Source organism: Palaemon carinicauda, chromosome 23, assembly GCF_036898095.1.
Source record: "Palaemon carinicauda isolate YSFRI2023 chromosome 23, ASM3689809v2, whole genome shotgun sequence".
In the NCBI taxonomy this organism is placed as follows: Eukaryota; Metazoa; Arthropoda; class Malacostraca; order Decapoda; family Palaemonidae; genus Palaemon; species Palaemon carinicauda.
In genome coordinates this window covers 113,746,889-113,763,373 of record NC_090747.1, presented here as the reverse complement: position 1 = coordinate 113,763,373, position 16,485 = coordinate 113,746,889, and the positions used below count along the sequence as shown (strand labels likewise).

Sequence of the window (16,485 nt, the reverse complement as noted above, 5' to 3'; positions counted from 1 at the left end):
GCCGCTGTACTACCCCCCAGTCTCAGACCCCAAGACTCTTTGGCAAGATGCCTTCCTATTACAGTGGGACAGCATCGACGCCTACGTCTTCCCACCATTTTGTCTGTTGAGAAGGGGGCTCAACGAGACCAGATTGTCGGTCAGCCTATCGATGACCCTGAGAGCTCCGCTGTGATTTTTCGCAGAACGGTTTCCGGACCTTCTGCATCCCCTGGCGGAACTTCCGGGAGAGCTTCCTCCACGACACAGGCTACTCAAACAACCACACTGCAGCATCTATCATGAGCTGTAGCATCGTTTCGGCTTCACACCTGGAGATTATACGACATCTCCTCACAAAGAGGCACCCTGCAACAGTCGCGAAGCGTAGGTCTCGTCACCTGCGATAGTCACCCGCAGGGGTCTACCAGGCGAAGTGGAGAGTCTTCTGTGGTTGGTGTCGTGGGAGAGGTACCTCTCCCCTTGATCCCTCTACTCCAGCAATAATAAATTATTGTTTAACGGCGGGAGGAGATTCGATTTTCCCGCTCGGCGTGAAGCCTATCGCTCAGCCTTTCCTTGGCCTTCAGGCTGAAGGATAGACATTTCCTCCCGCTGGGTCTTTCTTCGCTCATACAAAGTTACGAACTTACCTGCCCCCAGTCGGAGTGAGATCTCCTCCTTGGAACATGGTTCGGGCTCTTAAGACCCTTAGGAGATCTTCTTGCGAACCTTTACGTCAGGCCTCTAATCGTCGCCCGTCTTGGGAGACGGTGCTCCTGCTCGCTCTGGCCTCGGCCAAGGGTGTAAGCAATCTTCATGGTCTCTCATACGACGTCGCCCTTTCAGGAGGATAGGGGGAGGTAACATTCAGGTTCGTTCCTGAGTTGGTTACTAGACTCAGAATCTTGGAGTCCCGGTCCTTTGGTACGACTCCGTCAAGATTTTGAGTCTCCGTTTTGTAACAGATGACCCAAACCCTCTCCTACTTGCCAGTAAGGAACCGGAGGGGTTATCTTTAAGAACAGCTGCAGTTCGTCCTCACGTGCAAGCCCTGTTTGGGAGCACAGGAAGGACACGGGAGGGTCACCAAGAATGACTTTTCAGCCCGGATTCAAGGTCATTCATCTCGACCTTAATCCAGACCCTCCTCCGTCACGTCGCCCTACAGCACACGATGTCAGATACATCGCAACGTCCCTGGCCTTCAAGAGGGACTACTCTGTGACGCAGGTGCTACAAGCCGGAGTCTGGAAGCGTCTAATGACCTTCACAGCCCACTTCCTGCAGGACGTGACCCACAGGAGTATCGATACGTTTTCTATCGCCCTGTGGTGGCTACACAACAGCTGGTCTAACCCCAGGCTCCTTTTTGGACAGGTAGCAGAAGGTTGAGGGCATTGTTACCGGGTTTTAGACTGCATGAACGGAAGAAGTATGTCTGGCCCTTACTTCTTTCTTCATCCTCCCCTCTCCTGGGGAAAGCAGCATCCTGGTCTCGGCATAGCTGACCTCAAACCTCTGCAGGTAAACCATGCTTCCTTGTGTTCCGAGTATTAAGATAATACTGTCGCGTCCCCCATCCCCTGACGAGGTGGTATTGGGAATGTCCTAACCTAGAGTTCTGTCTAAAGAACTCCAGGTCAACTGCCTAGGACGAGTCACACTTTATTCCTTCACACACAAGCTTATGTAGGCCACACGTTCCTTGCAGAGCAAGGAACTTGTGAGGTGCAGGGACTCCTTTTCTTGAGTGCTGCTCACTTGGATTCTGAGTCCCCGGGTAAGCCAAAGCCAGTAAGGCTGGGGACTTTCCACCCTTCCTAAGGGGTAAGTCACCCTATGTAAATAGTGTGGTTTGCATTCCGGTTATGGAACAAATGACAAATTCGGAGATAATTTGTATTTTTCCTAACCATACAAACCTTAGCTATTTACACACATTTGCCCGCCAGCCCTGTCCCCCAAGACAAGTCCTACCTCTAAGTGAAGTGAGACATTTCACCGGTGTGTGAGGGGGGAGGGGTAGCAAGCTACCCCTCCCCTACCCCTGCTAACTAGCGCGTGGGTAGTAAACCCTCGTTAAAAATCTAATGGCTCGTCAATTTCAGCTACGCCGAAAGTAATACCCTATGTAAATAGCTAAGGTTTGTATGGTTAGGAAAAATACAAATTATCTCCGAATTTGTCATGTTACTAACCAAGAAAGATATGAGAAAAATTCCTGAACCTCTTTCAGCTAGTTATACTTTCAGCCCAAGACCTATGAGGGTGCGTTCACTCTTCGGATCACCCTCTCTGCATTTAGCGTGCATGCTTCGGACTTTGAATTTTCCCCTGTTTATGTGCTGACCCCTGATGGTACATGCTCTTCAATTGGGTCCCATGCTGCTCATGTACCATTCATTTAATCACCTGTGGTCACATCTTCACTCTAGTGGAAGCACACTCTGTTTAGCGTGCATTCATTGGACTTAAGGCAATCACATGCTCGGTTGGGCTTATATGTTCGCAAGTAAGCTTCTGATTGCGAGTACCTTTCTTTTCAAGCACTTTTCATGCATTGCTCGGGAAACATTCCTTCCTTGTAGACATGTATCTGTATGTGATGTAATTCCTTACACACCAGCTACCTGTACTCTTTTTCAAGAAAAAGTGCTTTCAATACCTTAAGGAGAAAGTGTTTTTGCCCTTCTCTCTTTTTCCAGCACAAGCCCCTTCTAGCTTTTGTCAGGAGTTAGTGGTCAGAACCTAGAACCCAGTCATTCTTGACTTCAAGTCCCTCAATATCTCTTCCCTACTAGAAGTGACTAAGGGGGACCAGGATGAATACCCTTCCCATCTTGGGGGTAGCCACTCCAACTCTTCCTACAGTAATAGAAGGAGTAAGAAAAAAACACTTAGATCATTGTTCTTTCAGGCTTCGTGGGACATTCAGATGTGCTCCTTTGGCTGGTGATTAGATGAAGTGATAATCCTGTATTCGAGCCCGTGAAGTCAGACACAACAGGTCTACCTCATATCTCGGGTAGAACATGTCAGGGGCGCAATTCATGAAGGCAAGAGTTGAGTAATGGCAGAACCATCTGCGCCCTTTACGTAGTGAAGTATACTTATAGGTCCTTGGATAACTAATACAGGTATTCCTGGCCTGGTGTTAGTCGCTCAATAGATGGTGTAGTAAATCTTGCTCCTTCATGAGACTAGAAACTTCTCATCTAAGAGGCTGTTGCAATGTATATTTAGAAAGAGAGGTAAATCAACTGGCCCTTCTACACCTTTTTTGTGTATTGGTTAGATTGGAAATTAGATGTAGGGGAGCCACACGATCGAGCAAATTTTCTAAAAAGAAAGACAAGAATGTTTTGTTTTACGAATAGAACTTACCTGGCAGTTATATATACATAGCTAATTATCTCTATTTCGGCAGAATTTTTTCTAAAACTAGGCAACCGCCTTGTGGTGGTTGGGTGGTAACACCCGTTAAAGGGTGGTAGGAGGAATCATTCCCGTTTTCTGTTCTTCAGTTCATCTCTGCCGGCCGGATCGATAACACGTTGGTCCGTCATTAAGAGTTTTTTCTTCGATTTCCCTGCTCGGTGTACCAGTCTGCTTTTTTTGGTGAAGTACTCTGATTTGGGGTTTTGGCGATCGTAGTATTTTGTTTTCTCTTAGCTTTTTTTTTTGCTGTTTTTCATTATGAGTGAAAAGAGTCATTACCGTCTCTGTGCGAATGAGGAATGTAAGGTGAGACTACCCAAAATGGCGGTTGATCCTCACACTGTTTGTTCTCATTGTAGGGGTTTTGTTTGTGCCCTTGATAATAGGTGCGGGGAATGTAAGGTTTTGGATGAGAAAGATTGGTTAATTATGAAGCGCTATGTGCGTAAGCTAGAGCTCGATAGAGTTAGGAGAGCTTCTAGGTCTAAGTCTAAGTCTGTTAGTGGTAAGGAAGACGAACTTAGCGTAGATTTATCTATTGATCCTATTATTGATTCCTCTTTGGAAGTTGATCCTTCCCTTGAGGTAGTAACTCCTGCACCTCCTACAGGTTCCGTATCTACGGATGACCCTCGGTACGCTAGCCTGGCGGCCGAGTTGAAGGCCATTAAAGAACAGCTGGAGGCCTTTAAAGGTAAGGAAAGTGAAAGTGCTTGTGTTAGTGCAGTGGAGGTGGCGACCGACCGAATCTGTCATACCCCTAGGCCTAGACCTCTACCAAGCTCCCAGGACCAAGGGAGAAGGTACGTCGATGACCGAAAGGGGGTGAGAGGTACGTACCCTCGGTCAGCCGTCGCCTCAGACAGTCCTGTTGTCTATTCCCAGGCTGCTCTTGACCGTCACGGGAAAGACGAGTCGGATGTGTTGTTTTCTTCTCCGAATTCGTCCAGACGTAAATGGAAGTATGAAGCTTCAAGACCTACTAAGAGGAGATGGAACCGCGACGAACGGTCTCGTTCTTTCTCTCCCGGTTCTAGCAGTTATGAACCTTGTCCGTCGGAGGATGATTTCGACTCCGTGCCTGTGAAAAGGACGAAGCCTGCTGCCGAAGATACGAGTGTTATTCGTCAGCCCCCCCCTTCGGATCCGCAAGACCCAGCTGATGTTGCTAAATCCTTTATGTCTGTCATGCAGGAACAACTTTTGACTTTAGTACAAGCCTTTAGTCGCCCTCACGCCCAGTCTGACAGACGTAAAGACGACTCGTTGCCGATTAAGAAGTCTGCTTCTAAGAGAGAACGGAGTTCTTCTTTAAAGAGAACTTCTCCCTCTCTACGCCAGGATGAGGAATGTGTGCTTGCGCCAGGCGATACTTCTTCGCGATACCAGGGCGATACGTTTTCTCGTTCTCGATACCGGGACGATACCTTATCGAACGAAGCTGCTTCTCGTTCTCGATACCAAGACGATACCGCCTCCCGTTCGCTTCGACACGACGATACCTCCTCTCGTTCGCTTCGCCACGACGATACCTCCTCTCGTTCGCTTCGCCACGACGATACCTCCTCTCGTTCACGACGCCACGACGATACCGACCCTAGTTCTCGACGCCACGACGATACCGCCTCTCGTTCACGACGCCACGACGATACCGCCTCTCATTCTCGCCGCCACGACGATACCGCCTCTCATTCTCGCCGCCATGACGATACCGCCTCTCGCTCTCGACGACAGAACGACTCTGCCTCTCGTTCTCGGTCCCAGGGCGATACCACCCTGCCTCTTCGGGACGATACTGCCTCTCGTTACAAGGATTCTTCTAGCGCGGGACTCCAGGATGCAACCCGTCTTTTGCAGGATGATGCCTTTGATTTGCCCTTGTCGGGTTCTAAGGATTCTTCTCTTTCGAAGGATATTGCAGATGTGGATCAGGCCCTCGAGGATGTTTCTGATGACGATGATAATCCTGCCGATGCTGTGGGAGATTACAAAGTTCTCTCTCGCTCCCTTCTTGAACTTTTTGGAGAGGAATTCCAACCTGCTGCCCCTCAATCTCCTCAGTCCCAATTTAACAGAAAGAAGGCCAAGAAACAGTCGGCCTTCATCAAGATGAAGCTGTCTATCTCCGCAAAGAAGGCTCTCACGAAGATTGATGACTGGATGATGGAGCGGAGACAAACAGTTAAGACTTCCTTCTCGTTTCCACCAGCTCGTCTTGCTTCAAGAGCGGGTATGTGGTATGCAACTGGAGAACCTTTGGGTCTGGGAGTGCCTTCCTCCTCCAAGGGTGACTTCTCTGGTTTAGTGGACTCTGCTAGAAGGCATGCTCTCAACTCAGACAAGGTCATGTGGTCAATGTCGGAGCTGGATCATCTCGTCAAAGGTATTTTTAGAGCCTTTGAGGTTTTTAGTTTCCTAGACTGGTCGCTTGGGACTCTCGCAAGGAAAACTGAACAGATGGATGGATCTAGGGACCTTACGAGCATTATGTCCTGTATGGATAAGGCCCTCAGAGATGGGGCGAATGAGTTGGCTGCTCTGTTCTCAGCTGGGGTCCTAAAGAAGAGAGCTCTGCTTTGCTCTTTTGCTTCTAGGTCTGTTACCAATGCTCAAAAGTCTGAGCTTCTTTACGCCCCCCTCTCTCAACATCTTTTTCCCGAGTCTCTGGTTAATGACATTACGCGTTCTCTGGCCCAAAAAGCCACCCAAGACCTTTTATCTCGTTCTGCTCGTAAGCCCTTTGCAGCCCCTCCTTCTTCTTTGAAACGGGAGGAAAGGAGATTCCAGCAGCCCTTTCGGGGCAGGACTACTTCAAGATCAGATTTTAGAGGGAGAAGGCAAGATTCAGGACCAAGATCTACCAGGGGTTCTTTCAGACCTCGCTCCAGGAAATGAAGTTCGTCTCCTCCAGACGGTAGGCGCAAGACTGTCAGGTTTTTGGCAGTCCTGGAAGAGGAGAGGGGCAGACACCTGGTCCCTCTCAGTCATCAAGGAAGGATACAAGATCCCCTTTCTGAAAAAACCTCCTCTCGCAGATGATCCGCTGGCCTTAGTAGCCCGGTACTCAGATCCTGGGAAACAGAAGGCTCTAGTAGACCTTGTCAACCAAATGCTAGACAAGGGGGCGATAGAACCGGTTCGGGATCTAGTCTCCCCAGGCTTTTACAATCGCCTGTTTCTGGTCCCCAAGAACTCGGGCGGATGGAGACCCGTCCTGGATGTCAGCGCGCTCAACGTATTTGTGGAGAAGACAAAGTTCTCCATGGAGACGACTCAGTCGGTGCTGGCGTCAGTACGTCCAGGGGACTGGATGGTGTCCCTCGACTTGCAGGACGCATATTTCCATGTCCCCATCCATCCGACTTCGAGGAAGTACCTGAGGTTTGTAATGGAGGGCAAGTGCTTCCAATTCAGAGCTCTTTGCTTCGGTCTCAGCACGGCTCCTCAAGTCTTCACCAGGGTAATGGCGAATGTGTCAGGTTGGCAGCATCAGGAAGGGATAAGGATATCCTTCTATCTGGACGATTGGCTGATTCGTTCACGATCGAGGGAGAAATGTCTGGAGGATTTACGGAAGACTTTTATGATGGCTCAGGATCTAGGCCTGGTCATCAACAGGGAGAAGTCTCAGATCAGACCGAATCAGACTATTCTCTATTTGGGGATAGTTCTGAATTCAGTTCTTTTTCGGGCTTCTCCCTCTCAGGAAAGACAGGCCAAGTGTCTCGTAAAAGTCAGAACTTTCCTGGACAAGAAGAGATGCACAGCGAAGGAGTGGATGAGTTTGCTGGGGACTCTGTCCTCCCTCGAACTGTTTGTCTCTCTGGGGAGACTCCACCTAAGGCCTCTTCAGCACTTTCTTTCGAAGACATGGAACAGAAAGATGCAGGAAGACTCCTTTTCCTTCCCCATTCCAATAGAAGTCAAGACTCTTCTGAAGTGGTGGCTGGACCCAACCTTGTTAGGGGAAGGGATCTCCTTACACAAGAAGAACCCAGACCTAGTGTTGTTTTCAGACGCATCAGAGTCAGGCTGGGGGGCAACACTAGAAAGCAAGGAGGTCTCAGGCTATTGGGAAGGAATTCAGCTGGGATGGCACATCAACAACAAGGAGCTGATGGCCATTTTTCTGGGGCTAAAGGCCTTCAAGGACTTGGTGTCTGGGAAGATTGTGGAGGTCAACTCAGACAACACCACAGCTCTTGCTTACATCAGGAAGCAAGGAGGGACTCACTCTCTGTCTCTCTTCGAGACAGCAAGAGAGCTCCTTCTTTGGGCGAAGGAGAACAGGATAAGCCTGCTGACGAGGTTTGTTCAGGGACAGAAGAATGTGAGGGCGGACATGCTCAGCAGGAAAGGGCAGGTCCTTCCCACAGAATGGACCCTCAACCAACAGGTCTGTCAGAGTCTCTGGAGGCTGTGGGGGAGACCCCTCATCGATCTTTTCGCCTCCAATTTATCCAAGAGGATCCCCATCTATTGCTCCCTAGTTCCGGACAGAGAGGCAATAGCAGTAGACGACTTTTTGATGGATTGGACGGGGATGGACACTTATGCTTTTCCCCCGTTCAAGATCATCAATCTGGTAGTCAGGAAATTCGCCCTCCTCGATTCGGGACGGATGATCCTGATAGCTCCGTTCTGGCCGATGAGGGAATGGTTCACGGAGGTGGTGGACTTGTTGATGGACTTTCCAAGAAGCCTCCCTGCAAGTCCAAATCTGCTCAGACAACCCCACTTCGAGAGATATCATCAAAACCCCCTCGCTCTCAATCTGACTGCCTTCAGACTATCGAGAAGCTCGTCAGATCGAGAGGCTTTTCAGCGCAAGCTGCGAAAGCTATCGCCAGAGCGAGGAGGGTCTCTTCGCAGAGGGTCTACCAGTCCAAGTGGGAGACTTTTAGGGCTTGGTGTAGGAAGCACAAGGTTTCCTCATCCACTACCTCTGTGAGCCAGATTGCGGATTTCTTGTTGTACCTCAGACAGGACGCTAAGCTAGCTGTGTCCACTATCAAAGGGTACAAAAGTATGCTCTCTTCCGTCTGTCGGCATAGGGGCTTGGACTTGTCTCGCGACAAGGACTTACATGACCTCTTGAAGTCTTTTGAGACGACCAAGCAGACCCAGTTAAAGCCCCCTTCTTGGAACCTTGATGTAGTTCTTAAATTTCTGTGCACCAAGAGATTTGAGCCCATCTCACAGGCTCCCCTTAGGGAGGTTACCAAGAAGACCCTCTTTCTTTTGGCCTTAGCAACAGCTAAAAGAGTTAGTGAAGTCCATGCAATTGAAAAACAGGTAGGCTTCAATCTGAATGGGGCAGTTTGTGCCTTGAGATTAGACTTTCTCGCTAAGAACGAGAACCCTTCTAAGCCCTGGCCGAGGACCTTTGAGGTTCCTAACTTGACAAACCTAGTGGGTCAAGAGCAAGAGAGGCTGCTCTGTCCAGTACGAGCCCTCAAGACCTACTTGTCTCGCACAAAAAGTGTGAGAGGCTCTTCTAGCTCCCTGTGGTGTTCTGTGAAAGATCCTCAAAAGCCCCTTTCCAAGAACGCTTTATCCTTTTTCCTGAGGGAAGTGATAAGAGAAGCGCATCTCTTGTGTGAGGAGGAACACTTCGGACTTTTAAAAGTGCAAGCCCACGAAGTGAGGGCCATTGCGACCTCGCTTGCTTACCGCAAGAACATGTCGCTCCGTCAAATTATGGATGCGACATTCTGGAGGAGCAACTCTGTGTTCGCCTCTCATTACCTCAGAGAGGTGAGGGTGGATTATGAGAAATGTTATACAGTACCTTGGGACCATACGTAGCTACGGCTTCTGTATTAGGCAAAGGAGTTACTACCTCCCCTCAACCTTAGTTTTGTTTACTTGTGCATAGGTTGGTGTATTTTTTATTGGTTGTCTGAGGACTTCGACTTGTGTACAGTCACCTCAGTCTAGTTAGATCATTTTTATCTACTTTGCAAATGTTAGGTGGTTGGTTTGGTAAAGTTGCGGTTTTTTATTTTGGGCAATAGGTAGTCCTGAAGTCTAGTCAGATTGTTGGTCTCACCCCGTTGACAGACTCGATTGAGTGTTTTCAGCACTGCAGGTCACATCCTGGCTGACACTCCTAAGGGAAAGCGACTCAAGAGGCAGGAACCTTTGAAGTCAGCTACCTTAGCAGGTAAGGAATCAAGGTGTTTATTTATCCTACAACTTTTTTGGTTGTTTCCCCAACGATGTTACTGTCTATCACCCTCCTCCAAGTGTGTTAATCAGCTATGTATATATAACTGCCAGGTAAGTTCTATTCGTAAAAATGGAGTTTTTATGATAAAACAAAGTTTTATGAATACTTACCTGGCAGTTATATATACATTCGAAGGCCCACCCACCTCCCCTCAGGAGACAGGTCGGGCATAGATGAACTGAAGAACAGAAAACGGGAATGATTCCTCCTACCACCCTTTAACGGGTGTTACCACCCAACCACCACAAGGCGGTTGCCTAGTTTTAGAAAAAATTCTGCCGAAATAGAGATAATTAGCTATGTATATATAACTGCCAGGTAAGTATTCATAAAACTTTGTTTTATCATAAAAACTCCATTTTAAAAGCTTCTCCCCCATCCTCCCTGATGATGGGGAAAATGGGCAAATTTATGCTGTTCATTTTCATTATAATCTCTGGCGCTGTTGTTGAGTTCGAACACACTTGCCTTTGCACCATAAGGCTCAATACTACACAGTACTGTATTCTTGAAGTTTTATTCCAGCTGTGACCAGATTGTGGAATGATCTTTCTAATTGGGTGGTTAAATCAGTGGAGGTTCAAGCTTGCAGCTAATGTTTTCATGTTGAACAGGCTGACAGAGGTCTTTCTTCATGATTTATATGTGACGTATTTATTTTAGTGCTGATGCTGATCTTCAGTTATTTTATATTCGTTATTCATTATTTCATTTACTGGAGTTTAAATATATCCTTTCTTCCTTTCCTCTGTGCTATTTTTCCCTGTTGGAGCCCTTGGCTTATAGCATCCTGCTTTTCCAACTAAGATTGTAGCTTAGCTGGTAATAATAATAATAATGTCTGTACATTGTAACATGTCTTCCACACGGATACAGTACGGGTTTTCCTCGGCTGTCTACCAGTTCCTAACGTAACACCTGTGGTATCTTCATGTCCAGGTCGTTGGGAGGTTGACAGGAGTCCCGGGATAGTAAATCAGTCAGTTTGGTTATAAGGATTTCCTCCCGCCCAAGGCTAAATGTCAAATAGAGGTCTCGGTGGACTGTTGGGTGGGCGGAGCACCCTTTTCCTGCCACCTGGCAGTAACTATCACCACTTCTTGTGTTTAAGGTTTTATAGTTTATATATGTTATTTGATGTTACTGTACTGTTCTTGAAATATTTTATTTTGATTGTAGTTTATTTATTTCCTTGTTTCCTTTCCTCCCTGGGCTATTTTTCCCTGTTGGAGCCCTTGGTATTATAGCATCCTGTTTTTCCAACTAGGTTTGGAGATTAGCTTGTAATGATAGTAATAATAAAGGACTCTGGTATGTATTGTTAGAAAAAAGTACAAATTACTTTAAAAATTGATGATGATGGATTGCATAAATCTGAGTGATTCTATCTTTAAATGTGTCTGTAAGTAGCATAAATCCAAGTGATTCTAGCTTTAGGAATGTATGTGAATTATTTTTTATTTTTATCATTCTTATCTGTTTACAGGCTAGCAAGCTCAACACCTATCGTTTTTGTGATAATGTCTGGACATTCTTAATGTCAGAAGTGGAGTTTAAAGATGTTCAAGAGTTTGCCCAAGTTGACAAGTTGAAAATTGTTGCTTGTGATGGCAGAGGTGAGTCTAGTAAATAGGCGAATGGTTTTATTGTACACAGTAGTACTTGATCTGCGCATGGGTCATGATTTGAGATATACGGAGTTTCTTTAGTGCGCATTTTATTTTCACGGAAACGTTTTATTATTTTTCATTAATGTACCATACTACTACTGCGCGGGTGCGTGTGATATGTTTACCGAAGGAAGCTTGTGTCATTACCAAAGGTATAGAAAAAGGAAGTTGGAATTACAATATTCAGAAATAGTTATGGTGTGTTAAGGCTGTGGTTTGTGTAGTGAGTTCATTGTGGTGAATACTCTGAAACTGTTGTAGTAGAGTTTGAATACTTAGCGTGTTCTTAATGTTAATTTTGCATCTTCTTGTATCATAAAAGGATAATAGCATAAGTAGGTTAGTGTCTTAATAAATCACTTAACATTTCATGTTTTTTTTAGTTAGAGTGTATCAATACTTGGGAAATGGTTGCATTCATTACAAAAAAGGTGATTAGGATTTACTAGTGTGTGATATAAAAAAAAAATGGATGTATTCTGTTATTGCATTAATGTGATGCTATGCAGCTGTCAAACATTTGGAAAAAATAAAGTTGCTGTTATTTTACCATCCAAAAGAAATAAATGACATGAGCTTGTTTCAGCGTCATCATTCAAGGATTATGGAAGTTCACATTATAAGGTCACGAAGCTGGTACTGTGCAGGTGTGTCCGATGTTTTATTTGAGACGCCATGTTACAGTTGGCAGAAGAGTCTATTTGGTTCAGTCCGAGAACTTCGGGGAAGTGAGGAACTTCATATTTAGTTAACATTTTACCGAGAGATTATGATCACTGTATGTTTTATACTTGTAAACATTACTCTGTAGAGGCTAAAAAGGTGGCTAACATCCTGAGGAAACTTCCATTGAAGAGAACAATAGCAAAGATTATGAGAGTTACTATAAAATATAGATGAAAGTAAAGGTAAATAAACAATTGTAAACAAAGATAGCAACTGTGAAATAGTCAGTAATATTACAGCTAAGGACCACCATGACTTAACATACATTTGAGTATCAACATTTATAAGCCAGCTGCTGAGATTTCAGCACTTGAATAGTAAATTGGGATAATGAGACAGTTTCCATATAACATGATACTGTAAACAAATGCCAGGGTGTAGCCTAGTGTATGTATATTAACTGCATAATACACTAGCTCACCATACCAGTGAGTAGAACCAAGGAGCAGATATGAATATTCTAGCAGTTCCAGTGCCAGGTTCATAAATCGAACGTTCGTCAATCAAATCAGAACAAGTTGGCAATCTGTGGGGCAGTGCAATATATATTCAATTCAACTAACATCTCATCGTGCAAGTACTTGGCAAGCAGTATGTAAATTGATAAAACCAATCAAGACACTTATAACAGAATTTGAATGCTGATACTTGGCAAAACAATTAGAAATTTTGGGGAAATGTATGAAAGGCGATTGCCAAAGTTCTGTTTTGAAATAAAGCTTATTGAAGATTGCCTAGCAGAATGCTTTCTGTATTGGCTTAAGATGACATCCGGACATGTTACTTCCATTTTGGCAAAGTGAAAGATGTGAACATACAAGTAACACAAACAAGACTAAACTATCTGTTAAAACTGAATAAAATGTCTTCAATGCTCTTTAATAGTAATCTCAGAATTGAAAGTAGGAAGCATTATCAAGTTTGCCTAGTTAGATGTGTTATAAGTGTTACCATCCCACACCTAATTATGGTGTGGAAAATTTTCATAGATCAAATAATCAAAAGGTTAATTTTTCCTTGTCTTGACTTTAGGCTCTTATTCCACTGACCATCAGTTCACTAATCTTCTGTAGATTTCTGTTAGAAATTAAAAGCTTCATTTTGCATGGGATTAAATGAAAATTGGCCAGCATTATCATCACTATAGTCCATTTCTTTTAGCGAGGCATATTTGCACCGACTCGCATCGGTGTCCTTTTAGCTCGGAAAAGTTTCCTGATCGCTGATTGGTTGGACAAGATAATTCTAACCAATCAGCGATCAGGACTACTTTTCCGAGCTAAAAGGGCACCGCTGCGAGTCGGTGCAAATCTGCCTCGCTAAAAGAAATGGACTATAGTTAATACTCCATGGAGTACCTGGCATGGTAGATTTAGTCTTTTGAAAGTTGTCTCCAACCACTCTTATGCTGGTCATTTAAAAAGATTGCATTGTTTTAGGATGTTTAGACTTAATAAAAAACTGTCAAACCCTAAGGTCATAGAATTTTTAGAATGTTGAAAATGTTTACAATGAACACACAAAGTGAATTTGAACATGTTGGGACAAACTTTTGTCAAGTATGCAACTACTGTAATCAGAGGTTTAATTGATTTAATTTATTGTAAGTTGTAATAATATTTTGGCTATCTATATTATCAATATCTTCCAATTTGTTACTTTATAGGAGCTTGAGTATTTTTGTAAAAATAGAACTTAGGTTCTTTTAACTTATCAAATACTTATATTTGTAACTATTGCTGTACTCTAATGTGTTTACTCTCATAATATCCTTTAGCTTTAAATATTGATTAGGGAATCTAATAACATAAGCACAATAATTGCCACATTTATTTTCATAAGATACCTGTTTTTATGTTTCCCATCAATGAGTTTTTTCTTTGTGTTTTAATACTGAAAAGGTAAAATCTTTCTTAAAACTATAAGTCCAAACAGGACAAACATGCTCCAAGGCTAAGTGAATTTTAAAACCATTCAAGTACTGCATCCGGAACACCGTGGATCAGTGGAAGAAACACTTGTTGGAATTGGCCGTAATTGTGAAAGTCGTGTAACCAGGACATCTTGTTTCATGATTCATTGAAGGTGGAACAGTTTTAAGAAAAATTATATGTAATTTTGATTGTCAAGCTTTTTGTTATAATTCTGCATGCCAGTTGATAAACAGTGAGATTGGAAGACCAGGTATAAGGACATGTGGAAAACAAATTCAGGGAGAATAGTTACAAATTTTAAAGTAATTATAAAAGCAGTGTACAGGAATCGTTTCACCTGGTATCACCTGTTGGTAGTCTTCTGTTTTAGTTGAATGAAGTAGCCCCTCAGTTTATCAGATAGCTTAAGACCATATAGTATTGTATAGCGTTCATATGAATATTTGAGATACACTATTCCCCAGCTAACGGTAATTTTGTATAATTTTGGGCCTTACTATATTGCCCTTTACATTTATTGTACAGCTTCTGAGATATATCAATGATTTGCAATGTTTAGAAAATATATTTTCAAAACCACCCTAATAATGAAACCATCTTAGAGAAGTTGAGATCTGTTAAGTTTAGCGGCTACTTCATATACTCTCAAAAAATATGTTGCAGCAACTGGATACGCACTGAATATTTCACTCTACAAGAAACTCAATCGTGTACTGTACCGGTACAGTGTGTTGTCTGGACCGTTCCACATGCCAAGTGTTGAGGACTTAAGGAATAAAGTTATGATGTCTGCTAACTTAAGGATTCCTAATGTAAGAAATTAGTGTTTCCAATATAATATGGCTACAGATACATCTGTATTGTCTTGATTGTTTCAGGGCCAGGGCCTGGAAATGCAGATTAAAGGTGTGGGGAAGAAACCATTGTCTGGCAACGTGTAGTGTGGGTATTTGTTGTGACGTTTTCTTTTTTTTTATTTTGGTATGACATCAAAAGCACAGCATGTACTTTTGCTTGATGTAATTTATTTCTTCACAGACTGGAAAGTGAATATTTCATTGACTAATTTCCTAATTTTTTTTTTACCAAATTAAAGTGTGTTATATGAGTATTGCAGAATGAATATTTTTATTATTGTCATAGTTAAAAAATAAAGTTGTAAGGTGATATTTATATTTTACTTATCCACATGAAGCTTGCAAAAGAATTGTCTCATTGTGGTTGGAATGAGGAGTAGAAAGGACCTGTGGTGTTGATTTGGATATCGGTACAAAGTTGTTTTTCTTATAACAGGGTTTGTTGGTATAAATTAACCTAGCATGATGTAAATATTACCTCTTATGCAATTATGCAATTACTCTATGTAAGTAATAGTTAGGTCTTTGAATTGATAAGATTTTTGGTTTAGAAATATGGACTCGGCCTAACCAACAATGATAATGGTAACAGTAGTAGCATGATATGGACCCATGGGATGGCCCATCCCTTGGGTTAGTCCTGTCAGTACTAAAGGCTTCATTCAAGGGTCTTTTTTTACTCTGTTGCTCTTATATCTTGCTGTCCAACCTCTTTCCCTTCACCTAAATAGTTTGTTTAAGGTATTTTCCCAATTGCACCTCACATTAAAAAGAATAATCTTTTGACCTGTGCTGCATCAGTTGACCCAGATATCTTAAATCCAGTTCAGTCTGTGAGATATCATTCAAGTGAAAGTGTGTACAGTAATATAGAAGAACAAATAAGTGGCATTGCACAAAATACATTTCAGTGAAGTTGTTATTCATAAAGCCTTTTAAAATGATAATTTAGTAAGTAATATTGGCATTGGAGTCAATGAAAATAATAATGATTTTTGGTAAGCAATAGTGCTTCTCTAATTTTTACAATTCTGTTTAACTGGATACTTTTCAGGATTTGAAAATATTAGGCCTGCATTAAGAGATGAGTGAACAGTACTCTAACTCTAGTGTGAGAGAACTTCAAATCTTTGTAATGTGGCTGATGTCCTTATCAGCTTATACCCGTATATCTTCAATTCATTTGTTATGTTTGTTTTGTCCTACACAGACAAGAAAAAGTTTAAAATGTGCCGAAATTTAATGTAGAATTTGTGAAGTCTAATACATATGTAACAAATATTTGGGGTACCTCTTATGACTAGTGCTTATGGAGAAAGATTGTTAGTGAATGATGTAAAACTGATGCGATCTTCAAAATATTAAGATGTTGATGTATATTCTGTTCTGTGGGATAAGATTTGGCACTTACTTTACATGACTTGATATCAGGGCAATTGTCTCCTTGTACATAATGGATATGAAACTTAGATATTCAAATTTTCTTCCGACTAGGATTCAAACGAGTGGTGCCACTGCATTTTGCAACCCTCCTGAACAAAAATTGGCTTAAGCAAATCTTGATTACCCCAGTGAAAATGTCCAGGCAAATCTGCATTTTTTATTCCAGGTATGCACTTCTATTTATGTAATGCACCTGTATACTA

At 43.1% G+C, this 16,485-nt stretch overlaps 1 protein-coding gene across 2 annotated transcripts in view; it reads left to right on the top strand.

Moving 5' to 3' along the window:
* TfIIA-S (Transcription-factor-IIA-S) overlaps positions 1 to 16,485 on the top strand; it is a 34,699-nt gene extending 18,214 nt beyond the window's left edge. The window contains exons 3-4 of one of the 2 annotated variants that reach the window (XM_068347415.1): positions 11,139 to 11,268; positions 16,334 to 16,485. In XM_068347415.1, the coding sequence (XP_068203516.1) occupies positions 11,139 to 11,268; positions 16,334 to 16,470 (267 nt within the window). In that variant the 3' untranslated portion in view covers positions 16,471 to 16,485. Of the gene's footprint in view, positions 1 to 11,138; positions 11,269 to 14,860; positions 15,150 to 16,333 lie in introns of those variants that run through there. The other variant, XM_068347416.1, reaches the window with a different exon arrangement.